Source organism: Aricia agestis, chromosome Z (assembly GCF_905147365.1).
Source record: "Aricia agestis chromosome Z, ilAriAges1.1, whole genome shotgun sequence".
Classification (NCBI taxonomy): Eukaryota; Metazoa; Arthropoda; class Insecta; order Lepidoptera; family Lycaenidae; genus Aricia; species Aricia agestis.
This window is the reverse complement of record NC_056428.1, coordinates 22,154,499-22,182,375: the sequence shown is the minus strand read 5'-3', so window position 1 is coordinate 22,182,375 and position 27,877 is coordinate 22,154,499. Positions and strand designations below refer to the sequence as shown.

General features: G+C 35.3%; 1 protein-coding gene across 6 annotated transcripts in view; it reads left to right on the top strand.

Moving 5' to 3' along the window:
- LOC121739067 overlaps nt 1-27,877 on the top strand; it is a 131,344-nt gene that overhangs the window by 33,240 nt on the left and 70,227 nt on the right. For all 6 annotated transcript variants that reach the window (XM_042131383.1, XM_042131381.1, XM_042131382.1 and 3 more), the window contains one exon: nt 13,480-13,678. In XM_042131383.1, the coding sequence (XP_041987317.1) occupies nt 13,480-13,678 (199 nt within the window). The remainder of the gene's footprint in view (nt 1-13,479; nt 13,679-27,877) is intronic.

Below are 27,877 nucleotides of genomic sequence, written 5' to 3'. Positions count from 1 at the left end.
TTTATCCCGTACATCTTTTAAAACCGTACATATTTCCGGGATAAAAAGTATCCTGTGTAATTTCCCGGGACTCAAAGTATATCCATACCAAATATCAGCAAAATTGATCCACAGGCTTTGGCGTGAAGATGTAACAGACGGACAGGGTGACATTCTTTCATATTTATAATATTAGTATGGAGTTACTTTGCAGACGTCTCTTTGTACTGGCACTGTTTTGGGTAGTGACTTGGCACGGTGACCAGTTGTTGCTGATGACGTTTTTGTGTGATGTGCTTTTAAATATTATTACACTCGGTAATTTACGCTTAATAATTAGTCAAAGTGTATTTGCCAGTTTCGATAGCGAGGTTAACTGACAAAAATACATGGGATTTACATAACGCATCTTTAGCGCCATGACACTTAAGGCTCATACATACGTAACGATTTATCGTAGCGGTTTCAGACTGTGCAGATAAATCGAACGTTCCTAGTGCCTCCACACGCCTCCGATATCGACGTCGATCGAGCAGTTCTCCGCAGAAGCTCACACAAGATACATGTTAACAATGGAAGATTATGACGCACTTGCTATGTTAGGCCTGGACCATTAAAAAAACCGGCCCCTGATTAGCCCATGAAGGGTTCCGCAGCAACAATAAGGTTTTTGTTTTATGAAATTACAAGGTTTTTGATTTATTTTTATGTTTCAGTTGATTTAATGAAAGTTAATTTAAGGTTTACCATTTATGACGTATAAAAAAAAACTACTTGCTAGATCTTGTTTAAAACAATTTTCTTTGGTAGTTTTTATAGTACAGTTACATCATATATTTTTTTAGACTTATCATGCTCCTACTTTAGGAGTTAGGGGGGGGGGGGGGGGAATTTTACCACTTAAGAGTCTCTCTCGCAAACTATTCAGGTTAGAAAAAAATTATGTAGGTTAGAGGAAAAAAAATCTTTGTTGGTTTAAGGTTGGTTTAAATTTCAAAAGTGTATGTGTGTAATGTATGTTTTATGTTTGTGTTCGCATATCTCTGGAACTACCAGTCCAATTTCAGTAATTCTTTTTTTGTTTTACTAGGTATTGTTCAACATAGGGAGTAGTGCAAGTTTCATCAATTATATACATATTATTATTGTATACATATTATTATTTATCAATAAATTCGACAAGCAGCGTCTTCGTCAGCGGTACGGTATTAGCTGTTTCTCTAAAATTAATAAAGTATTGTCTTACGTTTTCAATACATTGTCAGAACAATGAATAAGGATGTCAACAGATGTTTAACAATGTCTAAAAAACTAGCATGGTAATGGAATTTGAGTATATTGTCTATGAATTACGATAGATTTGTCTTGATTCTTGATTATATTGTGTTTCAGAATATTCTGTGTAAACGACTAGAAAATATGCATACCTATCTACGCGTCGCGGTGAAGCCTGAATTGACCCTTATAGTGCTACATTAATTATAGCCCTGTGTTCATTTGTGTGTAATTATAGTAGTATGTGTTCAATATTTACCGTTTTCTACCAGTGTTCACAACAACCAGAATGACGGTGTTGTGGCTTTTGTTAAAGAAGGAATTCAAGTTAACTTTCAACAAATTTTCTTAAAAAATGCAACGTGACTGCAAATAACTCTTCCTGATCTTCCTTTTGTTCTCGGAATATATCGGTCCCCATCTTTTACTTGTACAAAAGAATTTGTGGAATCCTTAAATTAATACTTAGAAACCATAAAATCATATAAAAACATTGTGATCACTGGAGACATAAATATTAATTTAATTACATCTGAGAATTCATATGACGTTATAACTGCAAGTGATGGAATTGAATATCTTAATATGCTGAGTACACATGGTCTATTTGCTGGGCATATATTACCCACTCGAGGTGTAAACTGTCTTGACCATTTCATGGTTAAAACAGAATTAAGATCTAAATCCGTTCTAACAGCCGTTCTAAACTCTTCTGTAACAGATCACGCAATGATATTATTCTCGTTATCTAATTTTAAATATAAGTTAAGTTGCCAGAAAACTAAAACTATAATAGACTTCGAAGGAGCAGTTAAGAGTGTACAAGACAGCCAGTTGCTTGACTTGACTTTGTCTAATGACGCTAACTATATTGCAGAACACCTTATATCTGGTTTATGCGAAATCGTCAAACAACATACCAGATTGGTTAACATAAGGAAACGTGACAGAACAATAAAGCCATGGATGACACAAGGCCTATTACGTTGTTTGCGTAACAGAGATAAATTAGCACAACAACTAAAATCTGCACCGGAAGATGAAATTTTGAAAATAACATTTAAAAGGTATAGAAACTATTGTAATATTTAATACGAAAACTTAAAAGAGACTATGAAAAAAAAATTTTAACTGCCTCTACTAACGACCCTAAGAAACTTTGGAACAATATAAAAACCATAACAATGACAAAAATAAATAAAAATGACTGCTCCGATCTCCTACATATTGATCACACACCTTTAGATTCTGTAAATAAAATAAACAGATATTTTGCCACCATAGGAACACAACTAGCACAAGAATGTCACAACAAACGAAATCCGGCTCATGATAACCTTAATCTCTCTGGTCCCTCTTCTCACACTTCTTCTTTTGTTTTATTGAAAACCGATGAATCGGAAGTCAACTCTATTATAAATAGTTTAAAATCTAACAGTAGTCCTGGTAGGGATTTTATACCAACAAAATTGATTAAAATGGCTAAAACCGAACTCGTCCCTATAATTACTCACTTGGCCAATATGTGCTTCAAAGAAGGCGTTTTTCCTGCAGTACTTAAAAAGTCGATTATTACTCCTATATTTAAAAACGGAACAACAACTGAAACAAGCAATTACAAACCCATATCTGTACTACCTGTTATTGCTAAAATAATTGAAAAACTTATAAATAGTCGCATAATTGAATATTTAACCAAATTTAAATTGATCTCAAAAAATCAGTTCGGTTTCACAAAGGGTAAATCGACAGAAGATGCAATTACTCTGTTAACCTCCACCATAACTGACCATCTCGACAAGGGAAGAAAATGCTTGTCAGTCTTTTTAGATCTTAAAAAGGCTTTTGACACAGTCTCAATATCCATTCTAATAAAAAAGTTAGAAAACATAGGTATCAGAGAAAAAGCCCTACATCTTTTAAAAAGCTATTTGAAGCAAAGGACGCAATCAGTTAAAATTGGAGCCTATATTAGCGACGATCACGACATCTCCTGCGGTGTGCCTCAGGGAAGCGTTCTTGGACCAACGCTTTTCCTGATTTACATAAATGACCTCTGTAAACTCAAAGTTAATGGTGCCACGATAGTGTCCTATGCAGACGACACGGCCTTGGTTTTTTTGGGTACAACTTGGAATGCTGCTCAGGTAGCTGCAGAATCAGAATCAGGACTAAGAAAGGTTGCTCTGTGGCTGGAATCTAATCTGTTTACCCTGAATATATCAAAAACTAATTACCTATGTTTCTCTATCACAAACCGTACCTCGCCTGGTGATACTTTCAAAATCCAGCTCCATACTTGTAGTGCTACAAAATCATGCAATTGCCCCACTCTTCAACGACTAAGTGTCACCAAGTATTTAGGGTTAAAAATTGACTATAAGCTTACCTGGTCCTCGCAGATTGAAGCGTTAGTTGGTAGGCTAGGAAAACTGAAATGGGTTTTTAAGACACTACGACATATCGCCTCTAAAAAATTATTAAACCAACTTTATGTCTCACTAGCACAATCAGTCATATCATATTGCATACCGGTCTGGGGCGGAGCTTGTAAAAGTAAAATTATCGACGTCGAGCGAACACAGAGATCCCTTATAAAAATAATGTACAGATTACCCTATATTCCTACAAATGAACTCTATAACATGAGTCAGCTGTTATCTATCAGAAAATTATACATACTCAACACGTTTACCAAACTACGTAAGACCTTACCTGTGCAACCAAATGATGTAACCAAAATTAAATTAAGAAATTTAAAAAAAACCCCGCCAAAAAGTAAACTACATCCTACAACCGACAAGTCGCTGAGTGATTACCTATCTCGATTCAGATAGCTGCGAATTGATCCTTAAACTTGTTAAGTGAAATTAAACATTTACATTAGCGGTCTCCCGACACACCTTGACAACAATTATGGACTAAAATAATTATTACTTTACACAAGTTAGGAATCATTTGAAGTTAAAGGCAGTAAATATTATTTCATTACTTTTTAAAGTTGTTTTGGCGGGGGTTTTTTTAAATTTCTTAATTTAATTTTATTTCATACTTTTTAAACTTGTGTTGGTTATAGTGCAGAATAATTCCTATCAACAGAATCATATTCTCATGATTACCATCTATCAATGTCCTTTTCAATGAGGCCGTTAAAATGAGCCCAAACATGAAACCTCCACTTTGGGTTCATACAAAGGTCGGTTCCTATAGAATCCAGGTGATGCTGCAGCAGCAGCATGTAAATATTTACTGTTTATACTTTATCTACTTCTTACTGGTTGTCACAATTAAAATGAGCCCAAACACGAAACCTCTGCTCTTAGTTGGCGAGGAGTTGGATATCCTATTGATTACCAGGTGATGCTGCAGCACCAGGTCAACTTTCTATTATTATGTATATTGTATATTCACAAATATCACGAACTAAAATGAAATATAAAACCTATCAAACGACTACAAGTAGCTAACGGCCTTTCATAAACCAGATAAACCCTGATTGTCTAGGACTGAGCAGGCTGATGATGATGAATTATAGCTAAGAACACTCGATCATGTCAGCTTTCAAACAAAAAAAACTAGATCAAAATCGGTCCACCCGTTTGGATGCTACGATGCCACGGACAGATACACACACAGACAAACAGACAGACAGACAGACAGACAGACAGACAGACAGACAGACAGACAGATAGACAGACAGACAGACAGATACGTCAAACTTATAACACCCCTCTTTTTTGTCGGGGGTTAAAAAGAAGAACTGCCATCATCAATTACAAAACATGTAAAACGCATTTTGCTTCTAGACAGTTTGAAATTCAGTCTGTAAGATTATACAATCGTATAAATAAACTACTTAATATACATATTTTAAGCCACATAGAGTCTATGAACCGTATCACGGAATGGCTTAAGTCCTTACCTTATGAAGAAACTGAATGCCTTCTTTACATAACTAAATAGGATGCACACACTCACACACACACGCACGCATGCACACACACACGCACGCACACACACACACACACACACACACATTCATACATACCTACTAACAACAATTAATGTAGTAAACTATAAAGAATAATTATTAATTATTAAGTATATAACTATGTAACAAGTATTGAATGTGAAAATGAAATACTGATGTAAGCTGTTTAAATATTTTGCTAAGGAAGAGCGGAGATTTCTGGCACAAGTCTCTACTTAATAGAAATCTCCACCAATGTTTTTGTAAAGCTGTATTTTTTGTGAATAAATAAATTTATTATAATATTTATTTTGGATGACGTCAAACAAGTTTAGAGTAAGGTTTTTGGTGGTAATATGAATTTTTGTGTAAGACATTATATTTTGGTGATCAATTTATCCATTTTGGGTATCAAAAAGAATATTTGTACATTTTTTTTATTTATTTTGGATCATAATGTGATTTACTTTAAGACTCTTTTTATAAAGTCAATTTTTTTTTTGGTGTTATTTATTTTATTTGGTGATTAGGCTTAGGGTCTTAAAATATTTTTGGTGATCGTTTAAATTATACCCATAATATAATATGATTTACTTTTTACTCCGATCGTAATGAAAAATCCGGATGTGCGAGATTTTTGACAAAATTTTTAACTGGGCCGTTGTCACGCGACACCCCAACGAGTTGCGGCGTTATTTAATAGCTTTCCAGCTTTTAAATGAAGTTTTTCCGAATTTTTAACTAATTTCTAAACAGTCCGTTCGTTTGTTTGTTTGATTTTTTAAAATATCTACTCTTTGAAAAAGTGGATCTAATTTCTTATTTCGGATTTTGTAGATATACATTTTGCTTAGAAAATGATGAATTTTGTGAAATTATCTCAGATATATACCAAAACGAAAAAATCGTTTTCATCTATGCAGCTCGCATATAAAGTTTACTACAATTTATTTGCCTAAAGCTTATTCAGTTGTTTTTGGTGCTTATCTATATATTAATACGCAAGCGAAAAACTTTGCATCCGTTTTGACGAAAGATGCGGAAACGTAGGTGAATGAAATTTTGCACAGTTACAGTTTATATGGTGAAGGAGTGCATCGAGCTAATATTATTTTAAAATTATGCTTTTATCACACATTTTTTAACAAATAAAACATTACACACACTACAGTACGCACACTCAAGAAGATTACAGATTTTTGAGTGACAAACCTATACATACGAATTTCTTTTATTTATGGTTGAAGTCTGTTGACAACAAGTTGACAAATCCAAAATGGATTATAGTTTTTTTATTGAATCTTAGATACTAAAAGACAATGCTTACACGGCCAATCTGAGATCAGCTGAGTCCCAGAGACAAGAGTTGAAAAAAAATATGATAGTCAATATTTTTTTACAAATTAAACGCAGTAGTCCTAACGTCGTTAAATTAAGGTCACTAGTTGTTATAAATAAAATAAAATCGCTTAAAAGCAAGTTCCGATTTCTAGCAATAAATAGAGGCGTAGAGGTTGTAGACAGGAAAATCCTTGCTACGCTTCACGCGAGGTCGAGAAAATGTCGTAGATTTTTACAACTTATTTCTGAAAAATATTTCTTATGTCTTAATAATATTTAAGACATTTTTCTTCGGCTCCTTTTACTATTTTACCTTAGTAAATCAATGCTCAAAAAGGGGGTGTGCTTGGAAAAGTCGAAAGACAATTTCTCAGTGATACCATGGTCAATTCGCCAAACTCGTGAAAAAGCAACCGCCCGCATTTTTCAGATCGGGATACTAGAAAACAAAATGTTTTGATATTTATGCGGACCATCTTAATGGAAACTTCTCTGCACGGTTTGGCCGGTTTTTAGGAACTGGTTGCTCTCCTGGAGCCTTTTAACTGATCGCATCGACGTAATATTGGGTTGATTTGATAACATTATTCTGGTTTTGGACTGGTCTACAGGAAGTTCCGACATAAATTCGATCTATTGTGACTAGAACAGGCAACGATGAAAACATTTAAGAGATTTTCTGGTAACTTAGACAACAGAAAAAAAACTGCAATTACAAGGATCATTGAGCCTCATACCGCAGAAAGACTCAACAAATGTGTTTTTAGGTAAAAATAGTCAATACTATAAGTATCGATTAGTATTCATTATTAATATTAATTTGACTTTGGAAATAAAAATGTAAAAGATTTTTTCTCATTACAATGAAATTTTCAGTTTTATAAAACGAAGTAAAGATTTGTTGCCATACAACTTTTCTATGGCCATTGAAAAGTCATCAATGATTTTTCTTAGAGACAAGAAAATCCGGAAACGTTTCTATAAAATAAGCTATTATTCATCAATAGATGTAACTTCTGTTTACTGTCTTCAAAAAATTTAGATATTTAAGAAAATACAAATATCCTAAGGTCGTATTTTTTTTTATAATCGGTCCTTCTTTCCCCCCCTCTCCCCTCCGGCTCACCTCGGAGGGGTCAGGACTTTTAGTAACTAACTATACTCCACTCGGGCTAACTTGTCGCTAGCGGTCATTGACTCTCTGTCAAAACTTGTCATTTTCCATATAAAACCACGATTGATAACATCTGACACTTCATTGTCAATCGCAGTTTATATGGGAAATGACAAGTTTTTGACAGGGAGTCAATGACCGCTAGCGACAAATTAGCCCGAGTGGAGTATAGTCCATACAAAGTTCCGTAGTCAAAATTTCTCCTTTCGACCTTTCTATCGATCCTACGGCTGGCCAAATGTCAGCGCGCATCAAGAAACTGTCATTCCGATCTCATTCTGGTCGCAAGCGGATTATAAAGCTTAGGACAAACCTACGCGACCAAAGCGACTGCGAAGCGGTAGCGTCTACCGCGCGGCGGACGCTGCCCATGTAATCTTATGGCGCCGTGCACACCTACGCGACCGCGACGCGAAATGTTCGCGTCGGCAAAGCAAAACATGCGCGTCAAGTTGTCAGACGCGTGTTTCGAGGTGTACATAACTAGACTTCTTTTTAAAACCTTTTTTATATTATTTTGTACAACTCTTTAGTTTATGATTTTTTTATTTGTTTACGTTTTGATAGATTGTGTCATGATATTATTATTGTGGGCACCTACCACATGTGCATGCTTGAACACAGTTTTGCTAGCGCATGCTTCTCGCATGAAAAGATGTAAGACTGACTTATCTACCACATGCATGCGCAAGCCAAATTCTTGCCGAGTTCGTCGGCGTATAAACAATGTTTCTCAATGAAGAGCTATTTCTTCTGCTTTAATTTTTCCAGTGTTTGCTAGTGACAAAATTGATAATGCATAAATAAAATATTTGTTTTCATATGCGTATTTTTTTTATTCCTGTCAAAATAATCTTTCGATTTGATCTACCACAGAGCGAGCAGAGATTTTTATAATTCAATGAATGAATGAACACTGAACTTCCAACCACACGCGCAGACGAGTCTACACGAAGGCATGCCTGAATTTCAAGCAAGTTTAAAAAACAATAAGACAAACTTTGGGGCTTGCGCGTACTACAGTTTTACCAACTACACGCACAATGTTCAGTGTTCAAGCCGGCATGCGCAAGCAAATCTGTAGCCTAGCATGTACGTGTGGTAGTAGGCGCCTAAATTAATTCAACTTGACCATTGTGGACGTGTTTTATTCCTCTGCACCTTCCAAATCAAAAGCAAGCTTAGCATCTCGCAACCCTCATGTCCGTCCGTCCGACGCATTGGACTCTGATATTAAGTATGAGGATGTCATTACCACAACAGTTAGCATACACCAGATAAAGTCGCGCGTCTTCAGTAACTGTTCGTGAACAAATTAAGTTTGACGGTTCGCGCCGTAGTCGCGCAGGTGTGCAAGGCCAGTTTCGCGTTGCAGACGCTCTCTCGTACCGCGTCCGTACCGTGTCACTGACGCGCAGGTTTGTTCTAAGCTTAAGAACTTACATTTTTGACGGACCCAAAAAACATAAGGTTTTGTTTTTAATTAATTGTGTCCAGTTCAGTGCCGCCCTTTGTACTGTCGATTCATGTTGAACACTAATAAATCTAATAATTAATAAAACACAATTTTTGTACACTATATCCTATACCACTATATCAGGATTTATTAAGTATACATTTTAACAAATTACACGACCGGTTGTGAAATAAGGATTTATTTTGAATCCGGTCGTGTAATTTAATAATTTATTAATATACTTAGTGAAAAAAAAAGAAAAGGTGCACAAAAACTTGTGTTTTATTAGTGTTCGACATTTCTAAACATAATTTTTGTATCGCTCGCCTCGCTCGCCCCTACAAGGCTTTTGCGGAGTACACTTTGAGAATGGCTGCCCTAACGTATAAATACTTACACTAAGTAAACAAATGTAAGATATATCTGTTTAAAAAACAGTAAACACGTTAGCTTAACCAGAAAAGCTACAGACAGATTTTCTTTCCGCGACAATGAATTCTAAGTTAAAACATTACAATGTAAATAAAATGTGTAAGGCTCTGTCCCAGTTGTCCCGGCGTAATGAGTTAGCGCAGGGGCTCCCAAAGGGGTTCGCCCTAGTGCGCCGTGGAAAGGCAAAAGGGGCGCCGTGACTCGTGAGTCGATCCTCCCTCATTATCATTCTCCATCATTATCCAAAACCACAAAATATATTATAAAATAAAATAAAAATATTACTTATGTAAAGCGGGTAGACGATTATTATTTAATTAATTATTAAATATTTGTCCATTATTATTTACCTGCTTTACCTAACTATAATCATTAAAGCTGTTTATTTTGTATCTTTTTCTAATAGCTAGGTAGAGTAGGGCAACGTGACAAAATATTATGACGTGTAAAACTGCGCAGCAGGCTGAAGAAGATTGGGAACCCCTGAGTTAGCGCGATTTATTTACCCCAACAATTAGCTTGTAATTATACGGCGTTGACCGAGTTTCAATGCCGTTACTTCCCCCTTGCTCCCTGTCCACAGAAATATTAATTAGTGCCTTTGAAAATAATAATGCTTTGATCTAGATTTCCAATTGGTTCCCTTTACAGAGTATTCACGTAGTGAATAAGACTAGGGTTACACAGTCAGTCTGGCATCAGTTCAGTCCACCAGTCTTATTGCCGCGCTCAGAGTGGAACATTAATTACTTAAATGTAATTAATTCAAAATTTTGACATAAGCCCCATACATTTTCTGTCAAACTCTTTGTTAAATAGAAGGTTAATCATAATTAATTGTCTCTGTTGTCGGTTAGACTGACGCCAGATTGACCGCCGGAAAGAACATAGTAAAAAATAATCGTCCAAGTGCAATGATTATGATTATAGTCAAATGATTATAGTCGGACTCGCGCACGAAGGGTCCCGTACGTAGAGCAAAAATAGGCCAAAAATTGTGTTTTTTGTTGGGAGCCCCCTTAAATTTTTATTTTACTTAATTATTATTATTAATCATTATAGTACACATATTATATTTAAGGCCTCCTATTGCCATTATTGACATCGTGCAGAAAAGGCCAATAAAATCACGTTTGTTGTATGGTAGCCCCCCTTAAATATTAATATTATTTTATTTTGAGTATTTCTTGTTATAGCGGCAACAGATATACGCAATCTGTGAAAATTAGCTAGACTTCTGGTCTAGTTATAGCAGTTCTTAAGATACAGCCTGGCGACAGACAGACAGACGGACGGATGGACGTATGGACGGACAGACGGGTGGACGGATGGACAGACGAACAGACAACGAAGTCTTAGTAATAGGGTCCCGTTTTTACCCTTTATATGGAACCCTAAAAATTATCAGTCCGTCAATCACACGGTAACACGATCTTTCTCCCGTCAGTCTGGATCAGACTGACAGACTGAACTGATGCCAGACTGACCGTGTAGCCTGTGTTAGACACTTCTTATAGTAGATGGAATTAGTCTAAGCTGAATCTCGTATTTAAAATTTAAGACCGCAGTCCGCACTAAGCGAAGCATCGCTTAGTGCGGACTGCGGTCTTAAATTTTAAATCCGAGATTCAGCTTACAGGCTGCAGCGGATTTTCATCCCCCCTTTCAATCCCGAAAGAGGGGTGAAATTTTGTCGTTTTTAAAGAGAAAAGCCCAAAACTTATTTTTTAATGTCAAAACAATAGTCTAAAAATATTTTTACTATTGTTTGACATAAATATAAATAAGAGCCAGTCCATACGGCGCATTGCGTTGCGTTGCGTTGTGTCATCTACCAACGCTGCGCTACTTCAAAATTGATTCTAGCTACAGCCCTGGACGTCGCAACGCAAATACGTCGTTGCAGCGTTATTACGAAGCAGTCTTAAGAGGAAACGCTTACACTGTTTTGCCATACAAACGTATTCCCCAATTTACTCCCTGGACAATGCGTCTAGACAAATGATTTTTATACACTATTGGGATCTACTAAAGCTATGCTTCTATGTTCGATTTTTTTCTAAATTTACTAATAAATAAAATAAAATGACCCTTCATAAATCGCAAAATTGAATGCCTCGTACCCCGCCAATCCATTGACCATAAAACAAATTTGAAAGATATTTAAGATAAAATAAAAACGTAGAGGCTAGACTCACTCTTCTTGAAGATATAAAAAAATTACATAGGCTCTATTTCAAAGGAGGAATCAGAGGACTACGTTACCTCGATTTACTGTATCTGTCTCTATCACAATACACGTGCCGGCGCAGGGTGAAGCGTGATGGCAATAGTTTCTCTGTTTAAATTCTACTGCACCCGCGTTCCCTCTTAACGTACACAGTGCGCCGTGTCAACACCTTGGTTATTTGTATGTAAAACAACGCAACGGCATGGCAACGCTGCGTCGACGCAACGCTGGCGCAACGCGCCGTGTGGACTGGCTCTGAGACATTCAAAGTTAAGTGTCCATTAAGAAGATATAAAATAGGGAATGTTTGTTCAACGATTACTCCGCCGTCTGCGAATCCGTTTTCAATATTTTTTCTTTCCCAATTAATCCTTTAGATATTTTTAAATTTCAAGCCACATACGGACGATGCCGCTCGACTCAGCTAGTATTTCATTATTATCAATGATAGAATTCCACCGAGCTGCAATACTTGAATACATTATGTGAATATTAGCGGAGACTTCCTAAACAACGGCCAGAGCTGGTATCATTTTGAACAATTTAACTTAGCTATCCGAATGGTAAATACATTAGTTTTGGTTGTCTATGTCCTGACACGATACAAACATGCCACCGTTGAATTTTCGTAATTTTGAGCTTTTTATCACTTTTGAAGTGATTTGGGAGTAAAATGTGAGTTAAAAATCATCCTTACTTATTATTATAAATGCGAAAGTTTGTCTTTTTATTACCTATTCATGCTTAAACGGCTGAACTAATTAAAATAAAATTAGGTGTGGAAATACTTTGAAAGACGGGACAGAAGATAGATTTCCTCAAGATAAATGCACTAAGGGCCAGGCCACAACACTACGTTGCGACGTCGCGTCGCATCGCAAAAACTACATTGCTTTTCTAAGGTTGTTTTTGCGATGCGACGCGGCAACGCAGTGTTGTGGCCTGGCCCTATAGTGCAATGAAGTTGCGGGCGTTGACTAGTCTTTAATGAACTAGACAAAGACGTTAATAAGCAGGTGGAAACTTGGCCTAACCAAACTGTGTCTCGACTCAAAATAGTACAATCGAGCATGCATCGTATATTATAAGATTCTTACTGAGAGGCAGTTAGTTTTATAAAGACCACAGATGATTAAATATGTAGTAACTACGTAACGAATAAAAGAAGGTTTATTTTTAAGTGAACCCAACGTCTATCGAATTCTGTATCTTCAGATTTAAATACATTTGATTCGTGTCGTGCCATCGCCAAGTTTGGAAGTGGTTAGGTATATTATTGGTAGATACCAATATTTGTTATTTGTACCGTTGAGTGAACTGTTTTAAAAATGAACTAGACTTAACATACGCATCAACCTAATAGCTTCTAGTGTGGTTCACATTTGATAAATCATAGAGCAACCTTGAAATTTTAGCGGGGCCCTAGACGAGCAATTTTATTGCGCAATATCACGTATTGCGTAATACGTCTAGGGTTGATATTAAACATCGCGTGCCTTCAACCTAATTGTCGAATAAACTGTTCAATAAAATTGAAGCGTGATATTGCACAATACAATTGATCGTCTAGGGGCCGGTTTACACTCAACGCGTCTTTTGACTTCAATCAATATTGTCCCCAGGTAACTTCTGTTTCGGCGGCTGCACGATGTTCAAGGCACAGACGATAGTGGAATTCATCGAAAATGCTGTAGAAACTTCTAGAAGCGGACGATACCTGTTCTTCCTGAACCTGCGGCCAGTGCTGGGTCCGGTGCGAGTCCAGCTACTGTACCCGGTGTCCAGGTTCAAACGGGTACAGAGCCTGCAGCATATGTGCAGGTAAGAGATAGAATAGACATTTTTTCACCAAGGTATGCGTTGCTGTTGTAAAGTTTCGTGGATCCAAAATTGATGCAATAAAAATTGACTAGAGATCGACCAATGGTCGAAGTTTGACCTCATATGAAAAATTAAATTATAAGTTTCATTTAACGCTTTTCTATTGATATTCTCTTGTCAAAATATTGATTATATTATTTTTATAGTCTGTGCGTTCTAAGATGATATGGGTGACAGTTTTCATGTTCCTTGCTACGGGTTTTTTTACAAGAAAACAAAAAAAAATCAAAATGTAATAAATTATATTCCATCTACAAAAACAAATGTTTCCTATAATTGTAAATGAATAAAAATGAAAAGATGCTAAATGCTAACTTATTAATAAAAATTATAAATATTAACTGTGAAATAGGAGTATAAAATTATTGTTACGAAAACATTTGAAAAATGTCGTATGCATGCATTTTTGTTAGGTAACTTCCCTACCACTGTCAATTATAATGTGTCACGCATATCATCAAAACGCACAAACTATAAGCTACGAATAATAAAAACTAAAGCGCTCGCTAAACGGTAATTCTGCATTACATGCATTACGTGCTGTAATGCATGAATTATCGTGTATTGTAGTGAATGATGCGAATTACATGCAAACTACGTGCTGTACAACGTGCTGTACATTGAATTACAACTTCTTTAATTTTTCAGCACGACATGCGTAACGTGCTGTAATGCACGCATGATCGTTTATTGTAGTGAATGACGCGAATGACATGCAAACTACGTGCTGTACATTGATTGAGAAGTTGTTTAATTTTTCGTCATGCAATATGTGCATCAATGCCCGCTGCATCGTGCGATCGGCATGTCATAGGACAACTCAGTTCCAGGGTGGTGCTTCCGAACGCTTAAAAACATTATGCGTTTCTTTGAACGGGGCATACAAACTGTTAATGGGCGCAAAATTAATAAATCAAATAATATATTTTGCCATCTATACTATACTATATACTATATACTATTTATACTATAGTATTATATACTATAGTAGTACTATAGTAGTAGTCCTAATATCGTTGAAATTAAGGTTGAATTTCGACCATTGGGCGATCTCTAGTTAATATAATTAGATAATACTTAAAGGGTGTGTATGTGTTCGAAACTAGCAGCTCTCTGAAAAAGTAGTTTTTGACTTTTATCTCTAGTAATTATATGAAATTCTCGTGTCACAGTGTTTATGCGCGAACTCCAAAACGACTCCGATTCTAATTAAATTTTATGTGTACATGCATTTATCTACCGTTTATATTGATACTAAAAATGAATATGGCAAAACAACGTTTGCCGGGTCAGCTAGTGTTTTCATAAGATACGTGCCAACGTCATGAATTTATTCATACAATGATTGGAAAAAGTAAGTCTTTCAGCGCAGGTACTTTCACTATGTAAGGGTAAATCCTAAAGTATTTTCACATAGTTTTGTTATACCTGTAGAGTGTAGATGATTAATTTTGGATTGACGAAACATCAGAACAGCAAAATGTCCCTTTGTGGTGGTTTACTTACAAGAAGACCTTAAAAGATCTAGGATCGATCGTTGATTGGGAAACGTATTTTTAATGCCCAAACGTGCTTTTGTTTCATGTTATGAGGAGGGATGAATAGATAATAAAATATACTTCATTTTGACGTTAACATTATTCTTTAAACTTTGAACAGGGAATGTTATAAAATAAATAAATAAAATAAAAATATATTTATTAAACATACAAGGACAGAGCACAGCCAGAGTTTAGAACACAGAAGAATAACAACAAATTGACATGACGCATTATAACATACAACATTGAACTACTTAAAAACTAATTGGTGATCGGTTATGGCTGTGCAATGCACACATCGCATGTTTAAAGGGAAAGCCACTCAGGCATCGACCGCGGCAAGCCGTGGCGCCTGATCTTCCGTGGCCCCCTGTCAGTTTGTGATCCCACAAACGGCACTCTTATAAAATTATTTTCTATAACATTACAAGTTACAACACACACATACACTGGACAATGTCACGCATTGGTCAGAGCAGGGGGGTACTAACACATGCAATAAATAATAATCCGACCATAATCTAACATGTGGACACGTTATTACATTTTAAAGGTTGAAGTTGAATGACAGAAACGTCGTCAAACGTTGAAGAAACTTTTTGTTTTGTTGGTGCTCCCTCTAGCGTGAATACATTTTCAGAGTCCACGAGATCTAAAATCGCACCTGAAACGCTCTATTGATTGGGCAAGAGTTCATTTTGCGATGGGTTTATTTTTGATACTGTCTCTACGACGGGAATATTTGCGGTCTAGTGTCTGAAGTTAGATTAACTAATGCTCGTTTAAGCCAAAGGATGCTATGCAGAATTTAGGACGCTTTGCATGTTAAAGAGTAGCTAGGATTAAATCCAGCTTGGGGCCCACATTTTAACATAGTGTAAAATCTATATTATTTTATTACTATATGCTGTAACTTTGGTAGACAAAATGATTTCCATTCTGGACCCAAGAGTATCGATAGTAGATATTGATGTATGGTCTGACATGAATGATTGAATGTAACGATCATACAAGAACCGGACAATCGTGAGTCGCAAACCGAACGTTTCGTACCTTCGCGAAACTTGATAACAAACACCTAGACAGATAGACCCAATTTCGTATATTATAAGGATATTGGATACTACTGTGCCCGGTCTGGGCACAGCAGTATCCAATATCCTTATAAGTATATGCGAAATTGGGTCTACCTGTCTAGGTGTTTGTTTGTCACCTCTTCACGCCCAAATCGCTGAACCGATTTAGCCAAAATTTAGTATGGACATACTTAGAGTCATGAGCAAGGATGTAGGATACATTTTATCCCGGAAAAATGTACGGTTCTTGCGCAGTAAATTAATTTTGGCGCAACGGTGTTTCGGGCGTCATCTAGTTATTGTATATAATCCGGTTTGCCATCAATCGGCCGGGACCGAACGGATTCGGCCGGTTTGATGAAACTGAACTAAAAAGCAAAAATCATCTTATTTTTGCTTTTTAGTTCAAAAACAAAGGCAGCTGTTCCAGGTGATTTATATAGTATTTTCAAAGCGAAGTAACTACTCTTTAAAACGTGTCTGGAACAAGATTTAAATTTATTTCACGCAACATAGTCCGCCTCGTCCAGAGGAATAAGGTCAATACGTCTGGGACTAACCATGTGCGGGTTTCATCACGATGTTTCCTTCACTGTACGAGCACCCGCATTATATACTTGAGATTTGAAAATGACTCATTGCTTCACGCCTTCACCCAGGATGGAGCTTGCACCCTCTCAAGTGCGAACCAGGTCTACTTACTTTGCCACAAACGCTCTTTTAATTCAAAATAAGAGAGGTTAAGTTTAAGTGTCACTAAACTTATGAAGGTTGTTTGCAAAAAGAAATCATAAATGTATATAAAATTTAGTTTAAATCCAAATAAATGCAAATAATGTTTATAGACATCAAGAAAATAATGAAAATAATTAAGACTTAGCTGTAGTTAAATGCGAGTTAATATTTAAGGCCCTGTATTCCCAGAAACGGACGATTTTCAAGATTTAAAAGTGACAGTAGACACAAAAATATAGTAATTTAAATTCTGAATAAAATATATGTATTAGTTAAGGATCTAACACAATGGAATTTATATTCCATTACACAATATCATGAACTTCACTAGAAAAAAATCCCAAACTTACCTCTTCTTTTAACGAATTTTCCATACTATGTCCAAATTATTTGGAATTTTCAGATAATTTTTGCATTTTAAAATTAAAGACAAAGAATATATCTAGGGCGATTCGTTTTTTTGACTCGATTTAATTGATGTATAAAAAAACGACGATCAAAAAACTATAAAATAGCAAGCGCAAAGGTTCGGCTGGTACGCTTTCAGTCACACTCTTTGCGCCTGCTATTTTATAGTTTTTTGATCGTCGTTTTTTTATACATCAATTAAAGCGCGTCAAAAAAACGAATCGTCCTAGATATATTCTTTGTCTTTAATTCAGTGCAAAAATTATCTGAAAATTCCAAATAATTTGCACATAGTATGGAAAATTCGTTAAAAAAAGAGATAAGTTTGGGATTTTTTTCTATCGAGTGAAGTTCATGATATTGTGTAATGGAATATAAATTCCACTGTGTTAGATCCTTAAATAACACATATTTTTTTTCAGAATTTAAATTACTATATTTTTGTGTCTACTGTCACTTTTAAATCTTGAAAATCGTCCGTTTCTGGGAATACAGGGCCTTAATGATACGTAGGATATAGATAAATTTGTTACTCATCGTTTACAAGTAACTCATAGGTCACGACTCACGACCAAAACGTCACCTGGCTTCTAAGTTCTAATAGAGCTGCTTGCTCCTGCTACCTATGCCGTCATTGATATCGAGAAAAAAATAGCACAACAATTACGTTTGTTGTATGTGAGCCCTCTTAAATATTTAATTTATTTTGTTTTAGGGTTCCGTACCCACAGGGTAAAAACGGGACCCTATTACTGAGACTTCGTTGTCTGTCCGTCTGTCCGTCTACCGGAACCGGAACCGCTATATTTAGACTTCTAGATATTCACAGATTGTGTATATCTGTTGCCGCTATAACAACAAATACTATAAATAAAATAAAGTTGTATATTAAAGTTGTATATCCTATACAAGAAACGTGATTTTTGCCTTTTTTTGCTCGTTATTGAAAATTAAATAAATGAAATTTTGAAAACTTGAAATTTTCACAACATTCTTAATTATCTATATTTGGACTTTAGTAAAATTTAATAATAAAATTAAAATAAAGTACATAGTTGTTTTAACGGCAATAGATTATTATATACACAATCTGTGAAAATTTCAGAATTCTAGCTATAGCGGCTCTTGTGATACAGCCTGGAGACAGACGGACAGACAAACATTAAAGTCTTAGTAATAGGGTCCCGGTTTTAAATCAAAAAATACTAAAAAATAGTAAAACAAATTTAATTTTTTAGAGATTACGAGTACCTACAAGTCTTTCTGTAAAATAAATACTGCTGTTTCATTTATGGAAATAATAATTCTAGAAAGTTCCTTTAGATAATATTTAAATACAGAAATTAAAAATAAACAAAGAATATCTCATTGCTCTAAACTCTGTTTATTACAAACGATATTTAAAATTGTTACTTTATTTGAATTCTTCAAAACATCTTTCAAAGGAATGTTCATTGCTTTCGTATTTAAAATGAAATCTCTATTTGTAAAGCGATGAAAATAATTTAAAGATAACCATTTATAATTATTTTGCCCACCGGTCAAGTGCGAGTTGGACTCGCGAACGAAGGGTTACGTACCCGGTATTTATGGGGTACGTAACCCTTTCGTGAGTCGGTCTGGTACGGTATTTATGGGGCCAAAATAGGCAAAAAATGTTTTTTTGAATGATAATTTTATTTACTTCATTTTATTTTTTCTATTAATTAATTATTATGTTTTAGTACAATTGAGTATTTGGTGAACATTTGAAATACCTGTATATTGCAATTATTGATATCGGGCAAAAAAAGGCTAAAAAATCGGCCAAGGCCTCGCGCACCAAGAGTTCCGTACCACAATATAGCAAAAATATGTTTTTTTTATTGTGTGGGATTATTTATTTTGTTTAATGGATTGATGGATGGATGGATTTTTATGGACCCTTTATTATTTATTTTGTTTAAATTTTATGATTTATTGTTAAAGTATAAATACAACTGAGTATTTTGTCAACATTTCAAGTACCTACCTATTGCCATTATTGATTTTAAGCAAAAAATAGCAAAAAATTACGTTGGTTGTATGGGAGCCTCATTTTGTTTTCAGTATTTGTTGTAGCGGCAACAGATATACACAATCTGTGAAAATTTTAGAAATGTGGCTATAGAGGTTCTTGAGATACAGCCTGGAGACAGACATCGAAGTAATAGTAATAGGGTCCCGTATTTACCCTTTGGGTACGGAACCCTAAAAATAACTTTGTTGTATGGGGGGAGACTCCCATACAACAAAATTATTTTTTTTAATTTGTTTTTTTTTACTGCTTATTGTTATAGCGGCTCTAAAAATACATAATCTGTCAATATTTCAACTCTCTAGTTGTTACTGTTCTTGAGATACAGTCTGGAGACAGACAGACAACGAAGTCTCAACTCTCAGTACAATTCTATTACTGAAAGTTGTGATTTCGCTCTCTTTCTATCTCCAGGCTGTATCTCAAGTTTTTACCCTTTCGGTACGGAACCCTAAAAAGTAACAAAGGAGAATGATTAAAGTGGTCCAAATTTCCACCGCCAACGTGACCCATAATACCAATATCAATATATGAGTGAATATATTGATATTGATATTCGTCTATTTCAGTAGAAACCTAATAGGAAATGCCAAGCGGCATCACAGTAGTAAAAAAGTGCAATGGATCATATAAATACAATTTATATGATCCATTGCACTTTGCAAAAAGGTAGAAAACTTTTTCATTCCGTCATAACTTTTTTCTAACAGCTTATTTTTGGTTGTGGTTCAGTAATAATGATTCCGTATTTAGCAAACCATTACGTAAGTGTTATTGGTTGTGGACATTTGCTCCAAACTCAATACATTTTTTTACTTACATCTACAATATTTTTCATACAAAATGGTAAAAAACACGACTTTTCATTCAGCCATAACTTTTCACTGACAAGGTATTTTCGATTGCGGTCTGGTTTAAATGACTCAGTATTCAGTAGACATTTTTACTATATAGGTCTCGTTAGTGGTGGAAATTTGGACCAGACTCCATACATTTAAAAAACATTCTCTTTTGGAAACTTTTGAAAAAGAATATTGAATTAATAGCAGCTATTGGATTGCGTATTTGCTAACATCCGCGTCGCGGGTCAGGGGTGGCGAACCATTGGCACGCGCGTTTCGGTCGCCCGGCTAAATAATTCGGGCATTTCAATATTTAACTAATCTAAATCGTCAGCCACCCGACACTCGCTGAAAATTACGTGCAGTTTAAAGTGCGTGAAATGTAAATTGAAATTATATTCGTGCATAGGGTTCCGTACCCAAAGAGTAACACGGTACTTTGATTTGGCTGTCTGTCTCCAGACTGTATCTTAGAAACCGCAATAGCTAGACTGTTGAAAATTGGAATTAAGATTTTTACGTTAAATATCCCAATTTTACAAAATTTCATTTTTTTGTTTAATCTGTCTTGTTTACCAAATTGGGGTGCTGTTTTCAAAGCCCTAAATTTACACGGATAATTTAAAATGTTGTACAACTCTGAAAGTATTCAGAAACGTCATAGAACTTCACTTAAATCTTGAAGACGTTTTAAAGCCCTTTAATTATGAGGAATTTCCTTAGCTTTTCTTACTAATTAAAGAAAATGAAGATTGCAATTTGCAGAATAAAAAAATCTTAATAAAATCCATTTGAATTTCAGTTGCAAGCCCCTGTGAGGCTTTTGCGGATAACTTAAGGAAGACAAAAACAAACTTAAATTTAAAAGAAAATGTATTTGTGTGGCGTGTCCTTTCACCTTTGCTTTGTAAGGATTGTTGATCCTTGAAATTGCGACGACCGGCCTTGAGCTAATGAAATGATGTTGAAAATTAAATTTTACTAACGTACACGTATTTACGTACGTAACTACTAACGTAACTAAATTTATTTTATAACAACATTGAGTAATAAAATGTGTGTTAATTATTTAGCGGTATTAAAATTGTTAGTAATAAACTAATAGAATATTATGTTTCAATGTAATATTGTTAGTATAATATTGTTGAAACATAATATTTAGCACCTGTATGGAAGGCTTTCGGTGATTGTAATTATTTTTTGACATAGAAGGTAATATACAATATAATAAGGCTATATTATAATATATAGCCTAAGCAGGGTGTAAAAACTGTCATAATAATTGGTGTGTACTGTGTATGTGTCCCATGTACAAAGTTCACTGCGAAAGAAGTAAGTTTTTTGTATGGGCAAATGTATGACGCTGGAACGCTCGCCTATTTTTATGGGTGATTTCTATGATGAAAAATTACTCCTGCAGCGCTGCTATTTTCACAGTAAACTCCATATAAGGGACACATAGAAACTCTAAATTATTACCACTTTCTTTTGTTATACCCCTGCATCAAAGACGAATTTATTTTTTTGAGGGTGTAATTGTAAGGGTCAATTTATAATAGCGCAGAGTCGAAGCGAAGCGAAGCAAATTCCCAAAAACTGAACACAAAAAATTCAACCTTAACTGCAGAGCGTATAGCATACATTACTTCTGCGAGGCCAATCAGCGTTAGCCGGGCGCACTCACGCGAATTCGTGCAGATGCGCGCGCGCCTTTTTAAATTCTCAGAAGTAATAAAGTTCGTTAACGCTTTAGAGTTAAGGTTGAATTTGTTATTTTCAGTTTTAATAATTCGCTTCGATGCGCTTCGACTCTGCGTATATTAGCGCAGAGTCGAATTTTGACCCTAAGCCACTTTATGAAATCGGCTGCGCCCTATGACGCGGCCGATTTATAAATCCAGGATTGACCTGCAAAAAACTTTCGTAGCTTCCTAGGTTCCTATTTCTCGCTATCGCCTATTCGTAGAGTGGGAGAGTAAGGAGTAAGGTGAGTGTTCCTTTCCCTCGCGGAACCTGCAACTCATTATACAGCCGTGCCATGTTAGTTCGTAGAGCTTGTTTGATTATTCGACCATATGAATTCCCGCATAGTTGTGAATGTCGCGACGCGGGGCCCTAATGTAACTTTTAACACTGTTAGAAATTTTTCAGTTTCCAACTGACGACACTGACTCGATACCTAGTTAACATGTTTTGTATCGTAGAGATTGGGAATGCTTTGATATTCGCGCTTCTGAGCACACATCACATACGTGCATACGAGAGTCATTAGAACTTTGTGAGCTTTTTGTGATATTCATTGTAATATTTTATGACGTAAGCTAGCTTTTGCAAAGGATTTCATCCGCGTTAAGACGAAATAAAAAAATGTGCTTTCCACATTTTTCACTGATTCCTCGCTTCTAATTGAAGACGTGAGTGGGTGAAGAAGGATGTTGAAAATTATCGTTTTTTTGCATAAAGGGAGACTGTAGGACCGGGGAAAAGCCAGATTTATGTAGATAATAAATCTGGTAAGTTACAAGGTCTGTCCAAATTATAAAAGAAGAAATGAGTAAGTACCCTTATGTTATAAAATTATATTAGCGCCTCCCTCAATAAGTGGACTATCCAACAGCAAATAATTGTTCAATTCGAACATTATGGCAATGTTGGTTATCCATCGTGGTCCAACGTGAAGAGGCGGTTGCATTCCGAGATTCGAATACTAAACAGTAATGGCCACTCGACGCGACGTGATAACGACTCGTGATACTCGACCCAAACTCGATTGACACGACTCTGAACTCGGTCATCTATTGTCCTGTAATTAGGGTTGCCAGGTCACTTAGCCAAAAAGCCGGACAAAGGAGCCAGCTTGGCCGGATATTTGTACAAAAAAGTCCTGCTATGGAGTACTTAGAATCTGAATTCGTGTAGAAATACGTACGTAATTTTCTGTTTTATTAAAAACAATAATTTTACATACAATTGAACATTTTATTAGGTGTAAAACCTTTTTAAAAATAGTAAATTTTCATATAAAATTATCGATTCAAAGCTCTACAGAAGCCGGACTCCTCTTAATTTTGGCCGGACAAGCAATCAAAAAGCCTGACTGTGTCCTGCTTTATTCGGACGCCTGGCAACCCTACCTGTAATTAATGTTTGCTGGTATTCGAAAACATCATTGTTCCTAGTTGTAAATGTTGTAATGGCTCTATAACAGGGGTTCCCAAACTTATTTTGTCTACTGTCCACTTTGAGAAAAAAATACGTTTTAGCGCCCCCCCCCAATTTTCTTTATTTAAAATGCATCCAGACGAAATCCACCCCCTAATACAAATTACACTTTTATTATTATTACAAATCTACACAAGGCCCCCATTTTTTTTCGAGTCCCACAACGCCCCCCTTTAGACCTTCAGCGCCCACAAGAGGGCGTTATCGGCCTTTGGGGAAAGGCTGCTCTATAACGATATTTAGTAACTCGATTATCTGGTCCTCAGATATACGTATTCGCGATTATTCGGATTTTCTATCTCTTAATGAACATTGATTTCTGTGTTATTTTTAGTGAAGATATAAGATTACGTACATAATATGCACCGAACCAGCTTTTCTTCATACATTAAATTATCCGGATTTTCGAATGTTCGAACTTCGAATGCCTAACGACAACAATTAATCCGGTTAATCGAGTCCCTACTGTAATTCTCCTTCTATCTAAGTGGCCTATACTGACATAGGCCCATACAGAGATCGTCCCCGAGCAACACATTACGACATTACACAACTAGCTGTATAACAGCTGTATTTTGGTATAGGGCAGGGGCCACCAATTAGTTTCGCTCGGGGTCCATTTTAAAAAAAGAAATGACCTTCGTGGTCCGCACATTTTATAATAAAAAAAAAGATTTACTAAACAAAGGTAATTACGAAAATTACAAAGGTTTTTATTTACACATCAATGAGAAAAGTGACAATTTTATTGCTTGTTTGGAGTGAAAGTCGTGCAAGCTATTGACATTAAATCCTGGAGATGTCCCTCAGTAAGTCAAGACCGAAATTTATTTTTAACGAAGTCCACCTTCAAAAATGCTCGATCCGCATACAATGGGTCGGCGGTCCCGATGCGGACCGCGGTCCGCCATTTGGTGACCCCTGGTATAGGGATTAGGGGAATTCCACGCCAAGCGGATAAGGAAAAATTGCCGATGTCTCCGATTTTGATAATATTCGATTATGTTATACCTATACGTGTTAGTACACATTGTGCTAATTTTATTATTATATATATATATATATATATATATATATATATATATATATATATATATATATATATATATATATATATATATATATATATATATATATATATATATATATATATATATATATTAGACCGGTTCAAAAAAATCGAATTGATTACATGTTGGATTTTAAACTCGAATAACTTTTGAAGGAGTGAACTTACAGAAAAAACATAAGAGACAATTTATTTAGAGCGTTCAATTTCCTTCAAAAATATGTATCGCTCATCCCGACATGTTAATTCAAAAATGAGTTGTATAATTCCAAATTTAAAAAAAAAAATTCCCATGTTATTTAAACGTAAAATAGAAATTCATGATACCATGCGACCTTTCAAAATTGATATTAAGAGCTCCCGTTTTCACAGGCTTCTTTTTTCATTACTAGGAAGATATTTCACTGCGGGTTTTAAAAAAAAAAATAGTCGATTTTTTTGAACCGGTCTAATATATATATATATATATATATATATATATATATATATATATATATATATATATATATATATATATATATATATATATATATATATATATATATATATATATATATATATATATATATATATATATATATATATATATATATATATACTAGATGTCCCGCGCGGCTTCGCCCGCGTAAATTAGAAATTTTACAGAATCCGTAGGTACATTTTCCCATAAAAAATATTTCCCCCGTTTTTCCCACATTTTCCTAAGTTTCTTCTGTCGTATTAGTCTTAGAGTAATAATATAATATAACCTTCTCGATAAATGATGAGTCTTACTCGATAAATGATCTATCTAACACTGAGATAAGTTTTTAAATCGGACCTGTAGTTTCTGAGATTGACGCGTTCAAGCAAACATACTCTTCAGGTTTATAATATTAGGTAGATATAGATTTTTTTTAATTATCGCTTGACAAACTCGAGTCTCGATCTAAAAGACTATGAAATGGTATAATATGGTAGTGATGATGATGATGATGATGATGAAGAATGTAATTTGCATAGTAGCATATGCTTTCTGTTCTTAAAACAACGCCGAAACTCCCAAACTTGTATCTATAAAGAATCAGGAATTCTCTCAGCACCTTCCGAACCACGGTATACCAGGTATATCTCGGTGCAAAATCTTACTTGTTGGTAGCATATGCTTAGAATACTTCTCACGAAACCGAAGTCACCATATGTTTCCCTATAAGTTTTGAGGAGTTCCCTCGATTACTTATGGATCCTTCATCAGATCACCACTTTTCTGAATATAATACCAAATTGGGATGATACCCTATATACCAAAAGAAAAATTTTGAAAATCGGTTCACAAACGGCGGAGTAATCGTTGAATATAAGAAAACGAACATAACACCTCCCCCATTTTGAAAGTCGGTTAAAATTGTAGCCTATCTGTTATTTATTCAGCACATGAATTGAATAACAAAATTTTTTTCAAATTAATCGTAGCACCATCTGTCAGGACAAACTAAAATTGAAGTAGAATAATATTGAATGCGATGATAGCGCCGTCCGCCGGATCTAATGTAAAACATTCCAAAATCAACAACTCCTTATAAATAAGAAATTAATTGAAAAAACATTTTCCAGTAGACCAAACTGTAAATCTAAACCATTCTCGAATCTCCACGAACACACACAAAAAATTTCATCAAAATTGGTCCAGTCGTTTAGGAGGAGTTCAGTCACATACACACGCACACAAGAAATATATATATTAAGATATGCTGTAACTTTGGTAGACAAAATGATTTCCATTCTGGACCCAAGAGTATCGATAGTAGATATTGATGTATGGTCTGACATGAATGATTGAATGTAACGATCATACAAGAACCGGACAATCGTGAGTCGCAAACCGAACGTTTCGTACCTTCGCGAAACTTGATAACAAACACATAGACAGATAGACCCAATTTCGTATATTATAAGGATATTGGATACTACTGTGCCCGGTCTGGGCACAGCTGTGAAATAGGAGGTTTCGGGGGCGAGTACCATTATAGAGAAAAAAAAACTAGAGAGGTGTCAAAAGACACCCGGATGGAACGAAGTTCCTTTCGATTGATTTGTGAAGCAATTGTAAATTGTAATAAACGATAAAGCGACACCTAAAACTAAACAAAGGTAAAAAAAGGATCACTTACCTCCGACACACATGAGTCATTATTGCGTGAAATTGAAGAACACAACAACACACATTATTGATTAGGAGTCAACACAACAAGAACAAATATAGGATTCTATTTCTCAATACTAGAGATCGCCCAATGGTTGAAATTCGACCTCAAATAAAAAAATTAAATTGTTTCAAATTTCAACGCTTTTCTATTGATATTCTAGTGTCAAAATATTGACTTTAATATTATTTTTTGACATAATTCCTGCATCAGTCTCAGATTAATTAAGATAAATGATGACAGACTGGCCGTGTATTATTCGTACAGTATTTAAGATTCAGTATTTGTTGTTATAGCGGCAACAGATATGTAACACAATCTGCGAAAGTTTCAGAAGTCTCTGCGCGTCATACACAAAAACTGTGGCAGTTGATTTTACCCTTAATCCGACGTTAAAAGAAATGCGATCCTCGTTCTAGTCCGTTTTTGGTTAAACTGCAAATTAGTATTCTCACACACGTAAACTGATTGTTGTACTTTTGGCCAGTCATATTGATTGGAAATTTTATGAGAAGTTTTGTGTTTGTGATTTGATCAAAACAGTTGTAGTCGAAGAGAGGACGACGATATTATGTTTCATTGAAATCGTGGAATGATTTCTTAAAATTGTTGTATTTTAAATTGTCTTATTTTAACATTACATGTTTCCTAAAAATTTGTCCCGTTAAATAGTTCACACGTTGTTAAATTAATAATATCCAACTAAACATTAAATTTCAATCATTAAATTTTGCAGAGTCCAATTTTTTAGCGCCATAGGGCCTGTACAAATATACATCAATATTGTGTCCCTTTGTGTCCTCCCCCGATTAGGGCATTGAAATATTTCGCGAATTGAATATTAATTGAATATTTTGTTACATAGTTACATCCGCTGCAGAATTTAAAGCTGCAGCCGAAAATATTGTCCCTTTATTGATCTTGTCTGGGTATTTACTCTTTCGGGAAAAATGGCCCGTGATGAGGCTTCTTCATGTTGGAACATTATTCATGATTGATAACAATGA